This window comes from Schistosoma mansoni (genome assembly GCF_000237925.1).
Source record: "Schistosoma mansoni, WGS project CABG00000000 data, supercontig 0037, strain Puerto Rico, whole genome shotgun sequence".
Taxonomy (NCBI): Eukaryota; Metazoa; Platyhelminthes; class Trematoda; order Strigeidida; family Schistosomatidae; genus Schistosoma; species Schistosoma mansoni.
In genome coordinates, this window is record NW_017386026.1 from 2,078,689 (window position 1) to 2,097,543 (window position 18,855).

At 37.5% G+C, this 18,855-nt stretch overlaps 1 protein-coding gene across 2 annotated transcripts; it reads left to right on the forward strand.

Annotated features, from left to right (window-relative positions):
• Positions 1-1,176: 1,176 nt before the first annotated feature.
• On the forward strand, positions 1,177-18,188 carry Smp_045480.1 (cell polarity protein; the record flags this gene model as incomplete). Of its 2 annotated transcripts, XM_018790800.1 has the most annotated exons (11): positions 1,177-1,207; positions 2,736-2,941; positions 2,979-3,059; positions 3,104-3,169; positions 3,206-3,346; positions 5,445-5,582; positions 11,222-11,398; positions 13,692-13,806; positions 15,584-15,984; positions 17,480-17,729; positions 17,914-18,188. In XM_018790800.1, exons 2-11 carry the CDS (start codon positions 2,801-2,803, stop codon positions 18,186-18,188), a joined length of 1,785 nt encoding a protein of 594 aa, XP_018646035.1. In that variant the 5' UTR covers positions 1,177-1,207; positions 2,736-2,800. The 2 variants fall into 2 exon arrangements, with proteins under 2 accessions (XP_018646035.1, XP_018646036.1); XM_018790801.1 differs by having other exon boundaries at positions 2,979-3,169.
• Between the last annotated feature and the right edge of the window lie 667 nt (positions 18,189-18,855).

Sequence of the window (18,855 nt, forward strand, 5' to 3'; positions counted from 1 at the left end):
AAACCGCCATCAATATAATGGACACATATCTCTGCCGCTGATGGTTACTTCGGCTTTTTCTCAATGAACTAGGAGTTCTGAAGTTCGAACCTTTCAAAACCAGAGAAATCTTGGACACTTGAAACAATACCAATCCTCTTTCTTGAATGAAATTCAACTCAAGGTTTAAGAAGAATATTAAGATGTTACAAGTATTTGGAGTTTGACAACACCTTAACTACTAACATCTATAATCGAAACATGCCCAACCAATGAAATAAGATGTCAGAAGCGAAGATGTTCGAAGATACATTTGATAGGCTATGAATATATGGAGAAGTGACTGATCTAAGCTGGCTAGCGGTTGTAGGACAAGTTGAACACGGCTTTACCACTCGTGATCTGGTGAGGATGATTGACCGAGCGCCTTAAGCTGGGTGAGTCCATTGAAACTAATGTGGTCAACATCAAATTGCCGAAGACTCACCAAGATATTGATTTCAGGGATTTATTTACATCTACAAATCCAAATATTGACTTCACCCCCATTCCCTACTCCTTTCAGGTCTTCTTTTGATAAATATAAACCACAAGCTGGGAAATGGTGGCAGTTACAAATATTTACTAGAAGGATGGCAGTGCATTGGTTTCTAGTCACGGAGTGTTTTTCCTTATCTTTACAGCCTTAAAATTCGTAGAAAGTCATTAGTGGGTTCTTAAGACACCATCTACTCAATAAATCATAGAGTTTCATTCAGTGGACGATGGAAGTGGGATCTGCTAAATATTTCATTTTTCAAAAGCTTGACATCTAGCCTGCAGGTGCGTTGTATGTAGGGGGAATGTGAAAGGAAGCATGTAAAAAAGGGGGGGTGATTGCAAGTAAGCACACAAAATCGACCAAAATGTAATAAAGAAAGCAATCGATAATAATTGTTGGTGATACAGGCATGAAATAAAGACAGTCTGACAGTAGAAGATAGAAGTTGATGTGTTTCCGAACGATAACCCCTGTTGTAACTCTTCACTGATTTTTCCCACTATTTACTGAACATTTTGTCCCTTTGGTCCGCAGGGAATAGAACAGTAAGCTTTTCATCATCGTGAACAAAAGTTTTCTTTCTGCAAAACGAAGTCTGGAGTTTGTCGTTCTGCTTGAAGGTCATTGTTAAAGCGCTAGTTTTGTCACAGCATTCTCAGGGTGTGGAGTTTCAATTAGTAGATCCAGGTTATTTTACCGTGAAAATTTCGTCTAATTCTAGACCATTGTTTCTAATTAACACTCAAATATTGAGGGTTGGTAGTGGTTTTGTATCAGTGTCTGGTAAACCGATCAGTAAATATGAAAGTCCCGTAGATTTAACTAGGATGCATGACAGAAGCGGTATAGTGTTTAAGGCGTGGCGTTGTGGATGTTACCTAGAAACTAGGTTTATACGAGTATGTGAGATACTAAAAACACTTTCGGTCCACGCCTTTGAAACGTGAGCCCTCTGGGTTGAGGATGTCCGGGGAATGTGTTCGACCATCTCTTGCTAGGGACTCCTTAAGTCCTCCGGGAACATTGTAATGCCGAAACCTGGCGATATATGTTTGATCTCAGTGACGATAATTAATTTGGCGTCAACATCTTGAAACGCCAGCTTCAGTAACTTGGTCATCTTTCTCAAACACCATGTAATCGGGCTCCACGCAAGAGATTACTCACGGAAGCTGGGACTGGGTAGAACAGCAGTGAGGTGGTTGTTTCGTGATAGTGGCGTTTTATAGGAGTTAGCTATGTATGACGCATCTGCCATTCCATCACCAGTCTCCAGGTAGGTCTTCAAGTTCGTGTAGTTCAGTGGTTTGAGACGTTAAAATAATTGGCTCTGAATAAAAGGTAGTGTCAGTCATGGACTAGTTTTCCTTTAGATCCTATAAGATTATAGATACTCCTTTAACTGAAAGGATATTTCTAAATCGTATTTTTGATGGAGCTGCATCTCTTATTATGTACTGTCCTTGTTCATTTATTGGTTTTACAACCCTAGCATCACCTATTCACAAGACTGTCACTTTTGTATGAGGCCCTAATTTGGTAACATTTTTGTCATGTATAGATTGTGAAATTGTTTGGTATCATCCTACTTTGTGGTAACTTGGACCAGTATGTATACGTCTCAGGTTATACGCTGGCGAAAATTAACTGGTTGAAACTTTCCTTATTTTGACATCTATGAATATAACAGCTTATGTTGCCAAGATGTTTAGTAGATGGTTTATATGCAGTGAAAAATAGCACTGACATGAAGATTGCCCAGAGGAACTTCATCTGACGCTTATTTCTGAAAGAATTGATTTCGGTCCATTACATCTTTTGTTCAATTAGGTCCTGAGCTACTTGGGGTAAATTGTCCGTAACTTCTATGTTGTTTACTTGCCCATAAATTTCGCATTTCTATTCTGTAACAATCTAGTAGGTTTACGAGATAATCCCACTGAAAACACACGAATAAACAACAAGCGCAGTTGTACCTCAATTAATTTTTGTCTCATTGAGTTTTGACCTCTAATGCTCAACCAGCGTTTTTCTATTATTTTCATATGATTTCATACATCTAATGTCACTAGAAAACGTTTGCACGACTAATGTGTCCCATGAATAGTTAAAAAGTTTTAGGAGTCAAAATATTACGGTAATTTTTCTTTAAAACATTACATTAAAATAATCGAAACCTTATTTTTATTTCTTATCCCTCAAATATTCACTTTAGATTATTTTCTAAACTAAATGGCTTACATTGATGTGCACAAATTACATCAACTTAAGTAGTTAAAGATGAATCGTTTGAGAAGAACATTCAGCTTTCGGAAACGGAAAAAGCAGAATAAGAATGAGGCTGGTGATTCTTCGAAACCACAACAATGGCTAGATGATGAGGTGAAAATCAAGGAGGGATTCTGTAGTTTTCAAGTTAAGGTTTGTTTGGAATACTATATGTTACATGTTATTTTAGTATTTAGGGAATATTGAGGTTTACGAATCAAGAGGAATGCAAGTTTGTGAAGAAGCGATTAAGGCTCTAAGAAAATCAAAGGTTTGTTATATTTTATTTGAATAACATACAATGATATTTCGAAGAAACCGCAAAAAGCTGTTTTATCTGTCAGCGGTGACGCTCTACGCGTTTCAGATGACGTTAGTCAGGTGCTTTGGAATTTCATGTATTTATCTCAGTTTTAGCATCTCATCGTCGATCAGACAATTGAGAAAGTTTCATTTTGTGCTCCTGATAGAAATCATGAGAAGGGATTCGCATATATATGTCGTGATGGAGCTACCCGCCGTTGGATGTGTCACGCCTTTCTCGCCGTCAAGGAATCCGTAAGCTTTTGAGCATGTAGTAAATTTACTTTTATTGTTATGATGGTATGTAGGTGCCTTTATAAAATATGATACGGTGAGTAGCAAGAGCACCGTTGCTGCTACCTTGACGTGGTGGTCGGGCTTGCCTATCGTGATGATCCAATCGAGCTATGCTGGCTGGAACAATCGTTCCTCAAGGTCCTACCATGCCAGACAGGTCGGTTGAAGAGCGGTAAGACTAAAAGCAGCAATCCCAAGGTCTGAAGGCGAAGTCGTACTGCCGACTGTACAGAGGTGTGACGGCAGTAAGGCGTTTCCTTCAGACAACTAGCATAACAGTGATCCTAGCTATCCACAAGGAAGGGTGGGGTTAGGGAAGGTCGACCCTAGAAATGCACACCTCGCCTTATCCCACGGATTTCCGTCTCCGGCGGTAAGGTCTTTTGAAGAACGGAGCTAACACGCCAAAAATCCCCCACAAAAAGGCAGTGCGTGGCCGGCCTCAAGCAGTTGTCCCTTGGGCACTGCGGTCACGCTCCCAGGTCGTTATGACCAACACTAATCCAACTTCCTTTTCAGGTCCCTCGAGAAATACCCTTCCACGGTGTGGGCAGCTGGGAAGTGATATTAGCCCTCATACCCATAACTGCACACGAGACCAAGTTGGTCACTTTCAAATCCCTAGCAAGAGCACCATGATCGTGCTGTTTCTGGTTAGACTTTTTTGTGGATGCGTAACATTTAAATGTACTTTTATGAGTTGATAACGCTTCATATTTATATGACCAGTTTTTCACTTGTTGCGATTGTCATATTTTAACATAGCTTTTCCGTATTGATGAAGTGGTAGTCATCCTGAAGGCTTACTATTTTGATAAAGTACTCTATTTGGTATTGTGTAGTTTGAGACATTCGGGAATAAAACCTGAACTCTGGTTTCACTCCAGTTGGAACTCATCAAGTCGACGTTTCCACTATCTTTAGCAAACTGGTATACCTCTTGGGATTTAAATTTGCTTAATCGACTATCACAGTCAGATAGTGATTCTAAAGGTGTGAGGGTGCTTGTCACATTTTGGTTACATCGTGGAAGGATACTCTTTCTTGAAGTACCTGAAAACGAGTAATCTCAATAGACAATTTGTCGTTCCATTGGTCATCATCACTATAGGACTTGGAACAAATGTGCATTTGTTCAAGTTACATCAGTGCAACGACCAAGGAAGTTTTTAAGAAGAGCATCAAAAAATAAAAGTGATCTAAACTGTATTTACTGTCTTAATGTAAGAGATGCAGTAACAAATGAACAGGTGAAACCAAGCAATGGAAAGTTTAAAATATCACTTCATATTTAGATGAAAATAAAGGATGGATGCAACTGTGCCACTACTATCGAGTTCGCACCATATCATCGTTATCAGTTGTTAGAATCAATAATGATTTTCTCATCTTTAGATCATGTTACGCCTAGCAACTGGCAACCACGATGAGCAGTGGTGGGTAGAATAAAAGTCATTTGAAATAAGACTGTGGCTTACCAGACCAATGCATGTTATCAGTTTGTGTGATATTTTCAATCGTATTGATCCGGGTCGTGAGGTGCAGACTTCCAGTTGGCAGATGCAGACTACCTGGTTGGGGTCCACGTGACTATCGTAATCAATGGTTGGAGACTCTAGGTGACATGGCTCAGAATCGATCACAATGGCGTATGTGTATACACTCTTTATCTTCTGTTAAACCTTGAGATTAAAATAGCTTCATATGTCTTTCTTCCTATACTATATCCTTATATACAACCTATCTTTTACATACTACCACCACTAAATTAACTATTTCTATGAATCCGGTGTTCATCTTGTTGTGCTAACGAGGTATGACAACTCGGACCGATGCATAAATGTGCCTGGTCCTACGTTGTAGTTGACTGATTGACTGATATCAAAAAATAATAATTGATTTTGTCGGTAACACACGTTATTTGTAAGTGCTGATTAGCATGAGATATTTTATAGTATAACCTAATGACTAATGGTACACTTTCCTCGATTAAATTTCTGCTAGAGCTCAACTTAAAACATTTTACTCAAATTTTCCAATTCCTGCCTGAATACAGGGTGAACGGTTATCTCATGCTGTCGGGTGTGCTTTTGCTATATGTTTGGAGAAGAAACAAAGACGTGAACGAGATGCTCTTCAGTTAGAGGCTTCAGATGATCGTCCAACTTTCGCTCGTGTTGGATCGTTTCGTCCGGTATGTCAATGAAACTTACTTTAAAGTAACGGAATTATAATCCTATTTTTTAGTTTACTTCCCCTATATTATCTAATTTTCGACTTACTGTCGAACACTGGAAATATTCCAATGTGTCTTTTTGGTTGCAATATTTATGTCAAGTAGGAAACAAGCCCAATAACTGGTATTCGTGAAGACAATCTATTACTGTTAAGAGCTGCGGAAAATTTTGAGTAGTGACGGTTTCCTGGTTCCATTCTTAACATCCAAGCGATCAGTAACTATTAATACTTTCCTCTTGGTATCCATTTTAAAGAAGTCCGTTTATGTTCACTTTCTCCACTGTAAACTTCATATTTAAAACTATCATAGGTTTCTAGTTGAGTGGTCTGAAGATTACAATTTCACATTTTCTTTACTCAATACGTTGATTTTACCCAAGTACTGCTAAGCGTAAGTACTGCACACCAAAGGTAGAAAAAACAAGACAATTCAGAAAGATTTAGTGAGTTGTATTTCGTAACTCGAATGAATATTGTATTTGTCCTCACATCAACTGCAATTTTTATCATATAACTTTGTATTATTTCTTGACATACCAAAATGTTCAGCACAAATCGAAATGACAATATTGTGGGACAGCCAGGTGTCCGTAAATGAAATGTGCATGGATTAATCAGAATATCTTGTTTGGCGAAAAAATTACCTGTAGTGAATTAATATATAAGGGATACTTATCAACTTATGAATACTTAGTTTCAGATTAGTTTGGAGTTAGTCGTTTATTTATTTATTTATTTAAACACATATATATTGATACAAAAGGGCACCAGATACATATGCGCCACACAAAATAATGAAAGTAGGAAGAGAAGGGATGAAAAGATAAGGCGGACTGAAATGTACAACCAGAAGACTCTTTCAGTTAAGAAAGTTGGAACCACTCTTTATGTAGAAAGTAAAAGAAGGTTACAGCAGGTTCGCCACTGGCTTCTATTCTGAGCCATATCTGATAACGTCTCTAGCCACTGTGTTGCACCATCTCTCGGACCCCAGCCAGGGATTCGTGAAGGACCAACAGAAGCTAGCCCTTTGCAGCTTTCTTTCATGCCACGACACCATGTCATACACTGACCTCCTCTCCGCTTTTTCCAACCAGTCCCAGAGTCGGCAAATAATGCACGACGTGGAAGTCTCTGGGACGACATTCGTGAAACATGTCCAAGCCACCGAAGTCGGTGTTTCAAGATGGTGACACCAGTTGAATTATCGTCTCTGCGCCCGAACACACGATGCCGAACCTCTGCATTACTAACATGGTGTTGCCACTGGATGTCAGCAATCCTTCGGAGACAACGATGATCGAACACAGAGAGTCGTCTGACATCCTCAACTCGGAGAGGCCAGGTTTCACAAGCATAGAGCAAAACTGCTCTCACCGACGCGTTGTAGATCCGACCTTTTACAGCCAGACTAACATCACGAAGGCGCCAAAGATGGCCCAGATTGGCATAAGCCGCTCTGGCTTTCATTATACGTGCATCGATCTCATCGCTCACGCCACCACCAGCACTTATATAGCTACCTAGATACACGAACTTCTCAACTACTTCAATCTGCTCACCATCTAGGGTGAGTACAGGATTAGAATCCTGCCAGTCTTGTATGAGTACTTTGCACTTGGAGGGTGCAAAGCACATGCCGTACCTGCGGACACTGATTGCCAACTGATTAAGTGCGGATTGCATGCCTTGGGCATTATCGCACAGTAAGACAATATCATCCGCATACTCGAGGTCGAGAAGTCGTTCTCCAGGCAACATACCCACACCGCCATTACTTACATCCATCAGAGCTGTTTCTAGGATATCGTCGATGGCAAAGTTGAAGAGGAATGGTGAGATCGGGCAACCCTGCCTAACCCCACTGCTCGAATGGAACAAGGGAGAAAGGTGGTTGTATACCCTCACTCTGCCTGAGGTGTTCGTATACAGGGCCTTTAAGATGTTAATGAACTTCTCAGGCACACCCTTCTTCCATAGACAATCCTAGAGAACAGTCCTGTCCAACGAATCGAAGGCCGCCCTGATATCAAGAAACACTACGATTGTTGGCCTGCGATAAGTATGACGGTGTTCTAACATTTGGCGGAGGGTGAAGATGTGATCAATGCATCCTCGACCAGAACGAAAACCAGCCTGCTCCTCGCGAGTCAATCGTTCTCGGGTTTTAAACAACCTACGAAGAATGAGAGAAGCCAATAGTTTGGACGCAATCGGAAGTAGACTTATCCCCCGATAGTTGTTACAGAAACAACGTGAACCCTTTTTAAAGATAGGGACGACTATTGACTCATTCCATGATGTTGGAACACTTTCTTGCTCCCAAACCTTTGCAAACAACACCGTCAGTTCCTTAGCCAGAAAGTCACCACCATCTTTAAAAAGAGCCGGAGGTAAGTCATCTGGGCCCGGTGATTTGTAACGTTTCAAGAGTTGGAGTTCTTTGCGGACTTCCGCCTCGTTTGGTGGATCAGTCGTCACCGGCCATGGGGGGCAGGACAAACTGGTTGATGTTGCCGGAGCAGCAGGCCAAGTTGAGCTGCCCTTCGAAGAATTCCGCCCATCGTCCAAGACGTCGAGAGATGTTAGTGATTGGCATCCCATCATCCTCGTAGATTGTTTCACTCACACCAGACTTCTTGCTGCCAGTGGCTCGGATGAGTTGGAAGAGCTTCCGGCAGTTACCAGATGCAGCTGCTGCTTCCATCTCATTAGCACGCTCCGACCACCAGGCTTCTCGGTCCTTACGCAAGCTTTGCTCGATTTCACTACGTAACAGCCTTCGTTTGTGGTCAAACTCACAGTCACCCGGAGTAGACCGACGGGCTTCCATCAGTTGTAAGGAGCCAGAAGAAACCCAGTGCTTGTAAGCGGGACGTTTCGCGAAGCCGCAAGCAGCTTTACTCGCCATTTTCATGGCGTCGTGAAGATGCAACCAATGCTCATCTATACTTTTCGGTGGGATGGTAGCTAGCCTAGAAGCTAGCTCCGCTCGATACTTACTTGCAACAGAAGTTGCAGCCAGTTTACTAACATCGATCCGTTGGTGGTGGTCAATCCTTCGGCCACTGAAAAGTAAGGTGAGATTGGCGCAGACCAGGGCATGATCAGACTCCAGATAGGTACTCCAAAAGGAGCGGCAGTCTTGTACACAACCACGCCAGCGGTAGCTGATCGCGATGTTATCAATCTGAGTCCAGGCTTGGGATGCAGAGGGAGGACGCCAGGTGGCACACCGGCGATGACTGTGCCGGAAGTTAGTGCTAGCCAGAAACAGGTTGTGGTCTGTGCACAGTTGCAGCAAACGGTCCCCGTTATCTGTCCTGCGACCGACAAGTCCCCATCGGCCACCTAAACGACTCTCTTCTGTGCCTAGACACCCGACCTGAGCATTCAAGTCTCCGGCTAATGCTACAATATCTGTCGAACGCGCTTTCTGGAGAAGAACTGTTAACTGGTGGTAAAACTCATCCTTGATTGCATCCGGGCTGCAATCTGTCGGGGCATAGGCGGAGATGACGAAAAGACACCGTTTCTCACGCCGGTTTCTTCTCACTTTGATGGAACTTTCTAATCTAACAGCACATAACCGACTGTTAATGGGGATCCAATCGATTAGTGCTGCCTCAGCCCTAGCGCTTAGTGCAACACCAACGCCTGCAAGACCAGACGAAGATGCCACAGGGTCCCCGGATAAGCGCACGTGAAACAAGCTTTTCGAGGCGACAGATGGAGAGCGAATTTGTAGTACTTCACTAGAGTCTTGAATACGGGTCTCGGATAGACAGCAGACATCAACATTAAGACTTTCTAAAGACATAGCCAGCCCCATCTGTTGTCTGATCTGCATTAGTGTGCGAACGTTGAAGGAAGCCAGCTTGAACGGCGTACGTGGTTTCAGAAAGACTGCTTCAGCATTCGTAATCGGTGGAAGCATTCACTTTCAACCAGACAGTGACTGGAGATCGTTTAGATAGGACAGAGTTTCCACCATGGGCGAGCTACTGCATAAGTTGGAAAGGAAGGATACACAATTTGGGAATAAAGGGAGTGAAAAAGCGACGTAGTAAATAATAGTAATAGTAATAATAATAATAATAATAAGGTAATAATAATAATAATAATGATGTAAATTGTCTTTCTTCTATTAGGAACGAGAGCAGTGTAGTTAGTGTAGTGCGTCATTTCATGTCATTTGTGTGTGGGCTGTGATACTGCCCGGGTGCCCAAACCGAAGCAGGTGGTTTTCTTAGGGGGCCACACCCCGAGCCTTTGACCTAAAGGTCTGATCCACAAGGCAGTGGAGCATCGTGAAGAGATGCAGTCCCATGGTAGCCGGTGACCAACAACAGGTTCATTCGCCATTCGTTCCATCAGGATACTGGAGCCCATGTGCACCATTGGTTTGGAATCAGGGTTTTCCAACTCCCCTAGGTGGACCCTCCGTGTCCACCAACCCGGTTAAAGCGCCGAACATTCGCTTTTCGTCCTCTCACTTTCGTAAACAACACCCCCGCCACGAGAAGGCAGTGAGTAGGACTTCCCTAGAAGAGGCTATATATTCGCGTGGCCATGTGAGAGCATTTGGAGAGGGAGAGTGGACTCTCCCCACTCTCGGCCGTACCAGGGCATTTGGGGGCTACTAATATTTTTCCAATTTGGATCCTTTATCCGAAATCCCAAATAGATGCTTCTATGTTGATACTATCATCCTAATGGAGATTCCGCCTATAAACCCTATATGTAATTTAGTAAAAATATCTTAATCCCACAGGAAGTCAGTCAACCCGAATAGCTCAGTCACGGTAATGTTTCTGACTGCAAAACTAGTTAACGGGAAGTCACGTCTCTGTGGAAGTATTAATTCTCCCTGATTTCCCTTTTTACCCTGATAAGTGTCAACCAACAACATGAAACTCAGTTTTACGACTTTTTGTTGATTACCTCCAACCATCTAACATCAGACTGTAAACACGTTTTTTAATGGATTTATTGTTCAGTTGTTTGAATGGGGCAACACAGTAAATGGTTTTTAAGTAGTAATCTAGAACACAACGTACAAGTAAGGCTAAGCATTAATGCACGAGACCGGTGGTCTAAGGTCCAGTCCTTTGTGGCTCTGTCTTGGTTGCCATTGCCTTTAGTCCAATACTGTTTCATTTAGCATATTAAGAAAGAAAATAAGAGACTTAGAAATGATAATACCGAGAGAAAAATAAAAGACAGAGAAATACATGAAGTCTCTTTAGGAATGTAAAGTATGAATTTGTTTACACCATTGTTCATTAATTTGAGCTACATATGTTAGGATTCACCGATTCCAACCAGTTTATATTTCAATGTCGTGTACTTTATGTTACATTAAAAAGTAGGAATACGACTAGAAATTACTTTGATAAAGCATATGACTGTGTATTAACTTGGTTACGAACAGCAATTATAGCTTTTGAATGAGGATGAGTGATTTGTCTATGACGTCAGTCAAACCGTCTATCTATTAATTCACGATTTTAATAGTTGTAGTTCCCTATGCTCCATTGTGATATTTTATTTGTTTTTAACAATGTATAATAAATTCTTTCCATTTTATGAAAGGCTACTCTCGCCGAACGGCTACTGGATCCTCAGTCTACTATTGTAGTCGACCCAGTGCCAAAATCTAATAATACATCTTCAACATCACCTACCACTATAACTCGGGTATCTTCACCAGTTAACCATATTGGAGCTATTCCACGACCCCATGCTAGTCCATCAATTATTGAGCGACAAGTAGGCACTTTTTGTTTGTTTTATTCAATATTTTACCTACATCAAAACGCGTCAATTTGATAACTGCACACTGTATTTAAGTTTTTATACGAGTCAGATTATTCATTGGATTTAGTAACAAAAATGTCAAGAGATGGAGTTAGTTTAGCAATGACTATACAAACGATGACTGTTTAGTGACTTCTGACTAATTGCAAGGAAACAATGTACAGATGTCAGCTAGTAATTAGAAGGAAGGACTTGTAAAGGGGGGAGGGATTAGTGAATATATTCTGGTGATTAGTTAATGGATTAATTCCCAACAACTTTTTCTGTCGTCCATAATAAACATGCAACATAGATAGATCAAAAAAGTCAATGACAAAAATAAATTTATTTTTGATTATCCTTTCGTGCAACGACCTATTTCACATTTTCATCTAATAACTATTATTATTTATCATGTTTGTTTCCCTATTTTGTTCCACATCTTCATAATGGAAGTAAGTAGTCTTGTAGATATTTTTTGTCTGATTTTGAGTGTGGTTTTCATCACGAAGTGACATCAATTGGAGAGTGTTAAATATTCAGTTTGTCCTAAATTAGGTCTCACATACAACGTGCATCAACAACCACATACGAGATCAGATGTTTCTAGGAATACTCAGTAATTTATGTTTTTCTTTGGTTTTATACTTTAATTACTTACTTTTACAAGTCAAAGTTGCTCCTTGCCTTCCGAATTCATGTTCTTTTTGATAACCTTTTTTCTTCTCTTGTTTGGTCACCTTTCGATGTTTCTTTTCTCTATTTTCTAAGGCCATTCCTTAAGAAGGTATCTGTACTCTAATTAGTTGTTGCGTACGTGCCTTATAAATTATTTAGAGTGCTGTCATCCTGTATATCGTTAGGCCATACCAAACTCGTACAAATCATAGATTTGGTGTTTGGTCTCTACGTTCTTAGGTGCAAAACACTGTCAGATCTGTAGTCGAAACTTTATGGTCCATATTTGAAAAACAAATAAAATTTTTAAATATGGTAGTATGAATTAACCCATCGATTTTTAATATATCATATTAGTCGGTCAAATATGTTAATTTTGCTTAATATATTATCATTCTTCAGTAGAAATAATCATTACATTCAAGAATGTATATACTTATTTATATTTAATGTAAACGGATTTATTTATACGAAATTTAGATAGATTTGATTTTGTGAATAAGACATGTATCTATAAGAGAATTTTCAAACAAACTTCCGGTGTTTATTATATCTTAAATACCTTAAATTACGGATAACAGTAAAATCCACGAGGCTCTTGTTTTTGTATTTGGTACTTGTCGTCTGTGTATATGTTTATCCCTAGTGTTGATGTTCATACTCAGACTCAACATCAGGACCTATCGTGTTAAACGTTGATATGCTATCCACAAAGCTGTGGAATAAAGATAAATAACTTGGTCAATAAGTATAATTACGGTCATTATTATTTGTTGTATCTCGAACTTAGTCTATCGCACAATACTTGAGCACTCGAACGCTGGAACCTTCCCAAGTCACAAATCAAAAGACAGAAGACAAGTTGAAGGAATGTTATTCCAAACAGTGTCGAATATGGTACAAAATTATCAGGTATTTATAGTTTTTAGTAGAAACAAAATCATCATTATAGTTATCCAATCCGCAGACAGGGAGTTATCAGCATTGTCCAATAGGGAAGCTCCACGTGGCAATTCTGGAATATTTCTCCAAAAGCTGATTGGATGGAACATGTTGGGTTCCTTCTGGGCTTCCTAGAGCCTCCTCAACTTCACCTGTGAACCATCCTCACATTATTATTACGGATATTCGTAACGGTTTGTATTTCATCGTTGTTGATGTTAGGAACTTAAATTTCTTCAGCCTATGTAGACTTATGTTCTACGTGAGAAAATGCCTAGGTATTATTTGAAGTTCCAAGTTAATTATTTCATTAAACAACTATCTGGACTTGATAGCTTACCTGACATCATAATAGCTTTTGAAGCGATAACTTCTGGGTTGAAGTTTCAGTGTAGATATTACTGGAATGCAGGCACATTCAACTGACAAGTCCTACCTAGGATGAAACATGTGTCTTAGGCTCCACTGTCAACCATAATCCAAGGGAATGATTAACTCAAAATTAAGGATTCTAATGTTTTTGAAGAATTAGAACAGAATTTAACTAAAGATTCCTTCGTATTGTAAGTCATGGTTTCTTCAGAGAACTAAAACTTTATAGAAGTGAATTGTTGAATTTTTGAAATTACTTTCCATTTCTAATCAGGGTTCACTAAGAATATTTCCAAAATTACAAGAGAATAGTCCTTTTAAAAGAGATCTTTCATTACGTCTTGAAGGAGTTCCTTCGAATGTACGCCGTTTGGCTGGAATAATTCAAAGTATGTGTAAATGATCTATATCACCTTTTTTATTGATCATATTGTTCGTACTATAATTTATTAATGTTCTTTATAAATGTCATTATACACATAACATTCCATTCATTACAGTTGAAATACCTTTTTCTGGCTTGAGCTCATAAAGGACTTAATTCTTTCCAAATGTATTTAATGCCGTTATACTTGTGTATAGTAAATGTATCATTTAAATAAAGCGTTCTAAGACAGTTAATAAACCGTAAAGTTATATTATAGGTTACGCAACTTCACTCAGTTGGATTATGTGATTTGAAGTTTCATATGTTATTTTATTTGTGGTAGACAACTTTTTATGATTATCTGGATTTTTTCTAAAGGGAACATTGTTTCTATCGTTACCACAGTAATCTTTAATTATGAAATCCGCTACACTTTGAAAACTACAAGGCTTTTTTGTGGGTCAGTATTCAACTTTGTTGAATACTTCAATATCTAGTTAATGTACATCTATTTGTTATAATGCTATGAAGTATATAGACAATTACAATTGTTGTTAGCGGTCATGCACAAGCGCATTTATTAATTTGTAAGTTATCAATTTTCTGTCACTACACGAAAAACCAAGGTATTGGGATTGGTTTTGAGGAAGTACTACTGTAGCCAAGATATCTTACTTCAATATATTCAGGGTTGGAATGTATCAATATTTTCTACTCTGTAAGATACTTATGTGCGTGATTGTTGAACTCACCACGAAAGTTATCATCACTGTATGGAGAAAATTCAAAAAAGCATTTGTTTTACGAATTTTAATGTTAGTAAATTATCTGATTAATTTTTAAGCAGTTTACGAAAAAAAATTTGAGGACTTATTAATCATGAATTTAAAAATAACAAACTGCATAACAACCATCACAACTATGGTCCTACATATGTAAAAATGGTTATAACACTATACTAATATAAATTTTTACAGCGTTGATGTAGAGTTGTCAATACACTTGTTAACTAGTGATAATGTGATAGGTTCCGATTCCAAGCTCTGCCTACTTTGGTTTCAGAAATCAAGTAGTATCACTCATCATCTCTCAAAAAATATGATTCAAAACTCTGCACAAATCTATATTTAGTCACTGAATTGGATTAGTCAATGTATGTGGTATCTTTGTAAGATCCAGTGACAACTATAAACACCTTCGATTTTATTATCTTGGTTCAGTTTGATTGATGGGATGTTCAGTCAAAAATTAACATACCGCTTTTCACTTTGGGTACATTCTGAGTACTTCAACATTGAACTTGAGTTATAAACATTTTGATTAGTCATCATTATATAAGATCCATTGAATACTTGCCATAATTCCAATTATGTTCTGTCTTAAACTCAGATACTGTAACTCAAAACAGAGTGGATAAAGCTATGGTTGACAAATTATTTAAAACAAATAATGGGTCGATGAGTATTAATTCTAGTATTATATTAATTATTTATCTCATCATAACTCTATGTTTTAGTTAGTTTCCATATACTTTAAATCGCTTAATTTCCGTAATATCTAAACCGGTTAAGTAGTCATTGATTGGTGGAACTATCCATTCAACACTTACACTAATCAGTAGTGTTGTACTACCTATCCGTTAATTCGCATTTGTGCTGGTTTTTTCAAGTATTTTTCTTAATGAGATTATACAGTTCAGTTGGAGATATACTATTTATTTAGTATTTTACGAATTGAAGAATTATGTCACATAGACTATTTCTAACATTTTTATTTTATTCCTTTTATCTATTTTCAAGGTGCACCTATAGCGGAGGAACCAGACACAGAATTTGAATCAAAGAAACCAGGAGTATTTGTTAAAAGTGACGAACGACCTGAAAAAAGTGAATTAGTTACTGCATGTTCTACATCTAATTGGAGCTCATCTATAGTAGTGGCCAGTTCATCTTCGAACCTCCCAATTATGAATGGTTTAACTGTAGTAACTCAATCGTTTGTACCTAGTAGCCACTTTACAAGCGATTTCAATCTTGATCCTAAAACATCACAGGCATTTATACCTTCAGTTATTTCAGATCCTTTTTCTGCTGCCCCAATCAATCCAGCTACAATACAACGGCACTATCAGATGGAATTGCAACAACAACAGCAACACCAGCAAATAACAGGTTCTTCACTACTAAGTTCCAAAGCAAGTGTGGTTTATTACGTAAAACTGTTTTATCTCTTCACTATGCATTCATTCATACTTTTAGTTTCATTTAATTAGATATGATTGACTTAGAATACATAAATGATATTTTTTTGTTAGTTGGAGTCATTATAATGAAACCTTAGTAATCTTTGTCATACTTTTTCATAAATGTCAAATGTAAAACGATATTTTTCACGTGTCATGAATAAGCATGTTGTTGTCTATCAGCAGGAAGTTATTTGACCCGGAATAATTTATCAATTCACTAGTTATTTGGATTGTGTCATCAATCTTTTCAAGTAGGTGATCAATAAAGAAAACATAAGCACGTTTATTCACACTCTATATCGTACCGATATTCATACCGGTATTCATATAATTATTTACATATTCATCATAATTTTATTGTGTAATCCGGTTAGTTTTTATCATGCATGGTTTTGTGATTTCTATGTTTCAAAATAAAAAATGTCAAAAGTCAGTAGTTACTTAACAGTTGATAATTTTTTAGCATCTTACATTTACCATTGAACCACTGAATATGTGTTATACTGGTTATGTTTAAGTCTCCAACGAAGTAAATTTTCAAGTATTTGTTGACTGAGACGGTTTAAATGTATATTGAATATGTTTGCTCTTTGACTTCATTTGTAAATATATTCAGAGTGAAGTGACCAATGAAAAACTGTATAAAGACATTGTTTATTTGCTTGTGTAAATTGGGTATGGTATTAGTCTGCAAAATAGTAAGACATTTATTGTTTGTTATCTTGGATAATGTAACTGAAAATTACTCACAATTTGGTAGCTGTGACCACTATGAAGGAATATGGAAAAGGGTTTATTTTACGTTTTATGCCAGTCGTTTGTAGAGAGATCGTTCTAGTTCAATAGATGATTTGACAATATAAATTGAAGGGGTTAACTTATTATTTAAGTAATTCCTTGATGAATGTAAAGAAAGTCATGGGCAATTACCAACTCACCCCTCATATATCTTCAATATATTTCTGAATCGCTTAAATAATGTCAGACTATTGTTCAGTAATATTGAAGTCCAATACGCATCGGATAAACAGAAAGGATTTTTATATGTATTTATCTATACGGGTTTTACAAACTAATCTGAATAAAAACTCGTGATTTCATTGATTCGTACTTGGTTAAACTATGTCGTTACTATTATTATCATAATTATTGTGCATTTTACCAATGTTTTTTAATATATTGTAAAATTCGACCATAAATTAGTTAAATAATTATGTTCTTATTAAATTCTATGCCATTTTTATGAATTGTTCGAAATTAAACCGGAAGTTAGGCGGATACTACGGTTAACTTACAATATTCAATATGTGTACCATTTTAATGAGTGTTAGTTATTTTGCAGATAAAGTTTATTGGTCTATCATTGTAACTACAATTTTATGTTCTTTGCATGTAATAATAATAATAATAATAATAATAATAATAATAATAATAATAATTGTATTTTTAGGCTCCAATGGCTGTTGTTTCAACTATCAGTTCTACACCGACTTCACCATTTTTAGGCGGACCACCAATTGCTGCTCCAACCTTATCGATTAATACTTATAATTCTAGTCCATGGGCAGTTACATATCCACAGATGCAACAATTTAACAAATCTATTATTCAATATAATTCAAATTTACCCAGTTCTCCTACTGGTACAATGAATTCTCAAACAAATCTAACTTATCCTTCCAATGGTGTTTTAAAATCAGGTGATTGTAAAATTATTAGATTATAGTTGATGAATACCGTTTCAATTCATGTGTTATTGTTATCATTATTAATTTTTATTGTTGTTGCTTACTTATCTCCATTACTGTTTAATCGTTTATTTTACCCTATTGCTTTCGATATTTTTCTTTTATCTCCTTACACTCATTTCATTTGTTTCTTTAGGTTCTACAAATCCATGGTCATCATCAATGGGATTGGTTTATGGGAGAAACGTTAGTAATACAAACTGGCAAGCTTCATCGCCATCGTCATTACCACCTACTCTTCTACCTCCAGAGCCTGATTGTCTTTCGGATCCATTCGATTTAGGTTGGGTGGATAGAGCTACAGCTGGTGTATCGAATACATCAAGTGGACAAGGCATCAGTAATCCATTTCTAATTGCTAATGGAAGTGGTGATGATATCCCTAATTCAAATGCATCATCTGTTCATTAATTAAATCAACCATATGATAATAATTGTTATTGTTGTATATAATATATATTTTTTCCTATCAACAAAAAGAGTGGGAGAAAAACCTGCTTCGTTAATAATCAATAGTAAATAGATTTTTCATCACTATTATCCTTCGTCTCTTGTCTTTTGCTAACTTTCTTTACTCAATACAAAGCATACTTCATAAGATTTTCAAAATATCTAGTTTCAGATGAGTTACATTACATAGCAAAGTGTAATTTACTGAATCTTTAATTTTATCAGGGTCATAAATGAACAACATTATTTTTAAAAATGGTAGGTTGGTGCCCATGTATTAGCATTCCTTCATACATACAAGAAATACTTCCTTTTTATGGGTGCTGTTTTGATTATTTTCTCCATTATCAATTAAAACAGCATATGACAATGACAACAATAAAGGGTGATGGAAGCAGATTACTATTACATTTTTCTTTCTTCAGTAAAAGTTTCGACAGTTTTTATTGAATAAAGCGATAGATTCTTCTGTAGTGATGCTGTGATCTCAATTTTCTTGTTTTCCTTTTGCTTCTATTTAAGTTTTTATTCATCATGCTTTGTTTTAAGAACTTGATAACACTGTCATATAGTGTGATTGTATTTTACACAAAATGTCCACTATATGCATTACCTCTGTTATTACCGA